The sequence below is a fragment of the Trichechus manatus genome, unplaced genomic scaffold, assembly GCF_000243295.1.
Source record: "Trichechus manatus latirostris isolate Lorelei unplaced genomic scaffold, TriManLat1.0 scaffold00011, whole genome shotgun sequence".
Classification (NCBI taxonomy): domain Eukaryota; kingdom Metazoa; phylum Chordata; class Mammalia; order Sirenia; family Trichechidae; genus Trichechus; species Trichechus manatus.
The window spans coordinates 6,545,349-6,549,567 of NW_004443947.1; the positions used below are offsets into that span (position 1 = coordinate 6,545,349).

Below are 4,219 nucleotides of genomic sequence, written 5' to 3' on the forward strand. Positions count from 1 at the left end.
AATAAATACTTTACTATATTCATTCTCTCATTCTGATCTAGTATAATTTACTTACACATATTATAGCATTTACTTTCCACAACAGCCCTATGAGGTAGTATTACTATCCCCATTTGCAGCTCCAGGTGGCCTGGTGGCACAGTGGTTAAGAGCTATGGCTGCAAACCAGAAGGTCAGCAGTTTGAATCCACCAACCGCTCCTTGGAAGCTCTATGGGGCAGTTCTACTCTGTGTTATAGGGTTGCTATGAGTTGGAATCGACTCAACTGCAATGGGTTTGGTTTTCTTTTGGTTTCAGCTCAGGAAATTGAGGCACTGAGATGTTAGGGGCCTGGACTTGAGGCTACACAGCTAGAAAATAACAGAGCCTGGAACATTCTGTAGGGATTCAATAACCCGTTGCTGTCACTTCCAACTCGTGGTGACATCATGTGCTGTGTGTTACAGGACAGAACTGCTCCATAGGGTTTTCTTGGCTATAATCTTTATGGAAGCAGATCACCAGGCCTTTCTTCCATGGCACTAGTGGGTGGGTTCAAGTCCCCAACCTTTACGTTAGTAGATGAGTGTAAACTGTTTACACAACCAAGGGCTTAATCCAATGGGTCTTGACTTTCTGATCATCCTCACAGATCTTCTCTTTAACATTTCCCAACTTCTCACTTTTAGAATTAAATTCCATTCTGACTGTGATTCCAGCCTTTAGGCCACCCAGCCACAAATCAAGGTAGAAAGAAAACAAATTTCTGAAAATCAGCCTTTTAATCTATTTGAACTCAATGAGTGTGGGGAAAGTACTAAGACATTTTTTTTCCCTTGAGATTTTGTTTATAAGAACAACAGGTCAGAGATGTCTCTTCCATAGGAAACTGACATCCTCTATGTCCTCAGAGTTTTTAAAAAAACACATAAAAGTAGAATTTCAACTCATGCACATGCCACACATTCCCCTACCCCAGCCCTCCCTGCCCCACCCTTTGCAGGCGCACATACTCACACGCAAAATATAGGACTCCTTTCTGTAACTGGGGAACAGAATGTAAAAAAAAATCCACCCAAGTGGCCACAGACACCAGAAATAACCGAATGTAATTAACACTCACAACATCAATCAACTCCTATACAAAAGGGGAAGCTTTCTAATTGGAATCCAGGGCCAAACATTACAAATGGCAGAGACTTGAGCTATCCATATAGATCATTTTAAAAAGCCTTCCAGCAGACACTCCCCTTAATTACAAAAGTATGCAAACAATTTTGATACAAATGGAAAATGAGTGGGTGGCTCCTGCCCCGGGACAGGAGGGCAGAGCTAAAATTCCCTGGGGTGGAATTCCTGCCTGGACCATTGCCTCTCCCTTTCAGAACTAAAGGAGAAAGATGAAGGGGATCAGTAGGGTGGGGACCCACCTCAGGGGCAAGTGGGGAGGCCCTGGGGCTGCCGTGGGCCTGGAAGTATTGGCGTATGACCATCCTATCAATCAGGGATGCAGGAGCAAGTGGGCCACACCTGGGCTGCAGGGAGGTCTGAGTGCTGGTCCAAAGGTGGGGCAGGGCCATCTGGTTTGCTTCTCCCACCTAAGGCCTTGGGACCAGTGGTGGCTGTCTGGGAGAGGCCAAGACATGACTATTTTAGGGTCGCAGAGAAAGAGGCTTCCTGTCTGAATATAAGAGCATATACCGTGTCTAGTTCTCAAAGGGTGACTTCCAAGTCACACAACCCCTCACCTCCACCACTGCAGATCCCAACAGAGAGGTGGGGTGGACCTGGCAGCGGGGAACCAGCCCCTCCACTAAGAGATGCTGCTGCACACAGCAAGCGGCTGAGGCACATTGGTAGGGGACTCGGGGGAACAAGACTGACAAAGGGAACCTGTGACCTGCCCAGTGCCCAGTAGGCAGATCTGAGTCTCCACTGCTGCCGCCAGACAACTGGGAATCTGCTTCTCGGAAGGAAAGAAAAAGGGCAGGGGTGAAGAACTTGAGGCCTGGGCTCTGGGCTGGACAGGAAGGGATGGAGTAGAAGGCAGGGTTCCATCTACAGTGCCAGCTCCAAGGGCACTGCCTGGGAAGTACCATCTTCTGCTGAAGCCACCAGGTGGGCAGTACCTGTGGGCAGCCTGGTCAAAGCTCAGAGCCCAGGTCTAGTGCCTCTGGGGCCAGTTGGTTGCCCAGGGGAGAAACAAAATGATTAGTGTGTCCAAAGGGTAGGGGCTGTGAGATTGTCAAAGCCTGGCTGAGAGCTGGTCAGGGAGGATTCTGGGCTGTTCCCCCAAAAGGAAAGGGACTGTAGTCTTCTCAGGGGTGGCCCCCAATATCCCTGAGCCCCACCCCCCTTGCCTGACTCTGGTCTTGGGGCTTCCAGGAAAGGGGCACCACAACTTCAGGCAATAGAATTTTTCTCAAATCCAACATGGGAAAAAGAAGTAGCTACAAAAGCCTGAACTACTCCTCGCACCCCACCACCCTGGGATGCAGCCAGATTCAGGGCCAAACAGAGGGCAGGGGGACACAGGGCGCTGGACACTGGACTGGCGGCCTCCCTGCGTCCTTGGCCACCAGGCCGGGCAGGCGTCAGTGCATCTTGCCCAGCTGGATCTTCTTCCAGGCCTCCGAGGCTGTGAAGATGCATGAGTCCAGGATGCCCGCGACAGTGAAGGTCCCACCAATGATGGCACAGATCTGAAAGAGGGTGAGGAGGGGGTTCAGAGGTCAATGCTGGGGAAGGCACCAGGCCAGGCCCCTCCCAAATCACAAGATGGTGGGCTCCGCAAGTGCAGACACCATTAAGCTCACCATGTGGTAACCAACAGGGTGTGGAGCATACTCAGGGCTCAAAACGAATATGCATTGGATGATGAATTTAATGGTAGTAAAAGGAACCATCCTTGTTGGTGCAGTGGTTAAGTGCTTGGCTGCTAACCGAAAGGCTGGTTGTTCGAACCCAACAAGCCACTCTGTGGGAGAAAGATGTGGCAGTCTGCTTCTGTAAAGATTTACAGCCTTGGAAATCCTATGAAGCAGTTCTACTCTGTCCTATAGGGCCACTATGCGTTGGACTCTACTCAACGGCAACAAGTTTGTTTTTTTTGTTTTTGGAAAAATACCCATCTTGAGTCAGAAGAATTGCTTTGATAGGCTTTTGCTTTTTTTCCTGAATGTAGCTGTTGATTCATTATTTACATTTTGTGAGCCAAGATTATATAACTTTTGTTACCTATTGTGTTTTTAAATGATGTATGCTTCTCATACAGTAGAAATACATCTCTTTTCGTACTAAAATTGGGTGTTATACAATAAATTAATGCTGAATACAAAAAAAAAAGGAACCATCATCAACCCAGCTCATTTAATTCCTATATTAACCTTGTGAATGAGGAAGGGGATTATAAGACCCATTTCACAGGGGAGGGAACTGAGGCTTAGTTAGGTAACTTACCTAAGGTGGCACAGTAAGTAGCAGAGCTACCACTTGAAATCAGCTATGCCTTGACCCCGAAGCCTTTGGTGTATATCACTATTCGAAATTGATCAGATATTTACAACTCCATTTCCAGATGAAGGAATGGAGGTTCTGAAAGGTGGTGCCACTGGTCCAAGGTCATACAGCCTGGAAGTGGTGATGCTGGGGCTTGAACCTGGGTCTGATAGATCCAGGCTCGGTGTTGTCTGTGACTGAGATCTGGGGTGGGCTGAACAGATAGCACTGGCCTGGATGGACTTCAGCTAGAAATAAACCTTCTTTCACTCTTAAAAGCTGGAGAATATCAGTAGGAAGAGAGAGGAGAAGGGTTGTTCAGGAAGAACCAGAAGAAAACCAAAGGGAAAATGTACTTGTGTGTTTGGGGAGGAGGTGGAGAGGAGGGCCAACAAACATTCCTGGAACATATTCCAAGTACCAGACCTTGAGCTAGGTCCAGGGCCTACATGGTGAACACGCACGTTCATGCATACACACACACATCATGGAACTCATGAGTCAGGCCAGGCAGACAGGTAGTAATCAAATAACCATACAGATAAATTACAACCAAGGCAAGCGCTACAAAAGACAGAGAGGCCTATGGTGCTATGAGAGAGCTTATAATAGTGCAGGGTTTCTCATGGCACTATTAACATTTGAGGCTAGATATTTCTTGGTTGTAGGGGGCTGTCCTGTGTAGGATGTTTAGTAGCATCCCTGGCCTCTCCCCACTAGATGCCAGTAGTACTCCCTCCC

General features: G+C 47.9%; 1 protein-coding gene across 1 annotated transcript in view; it reads right to left on the bottom strand.

Annotated features, from left to right (window-relative positions):
• Positions 1 to 218: 218 nt before the first annotated feature.
• The window catches only part of ERGIC1 (endoplasmic reticulum-golgi intermediate compartment 1), a 48,231-nt gene continuing 44,230 nt past the window's right edge, over positions 219 to 4,219 (bottom strand). Inside the window, 1 exon segment of the mRNA XM_012554121.2 lies at positions 219 to 2,682. Coding sequence (XP_012409575.1) covers positions 2,575 to 2,682 — 108 coding nt within the window. The 3' untranslated portion in view covers positions 219 to 2,574.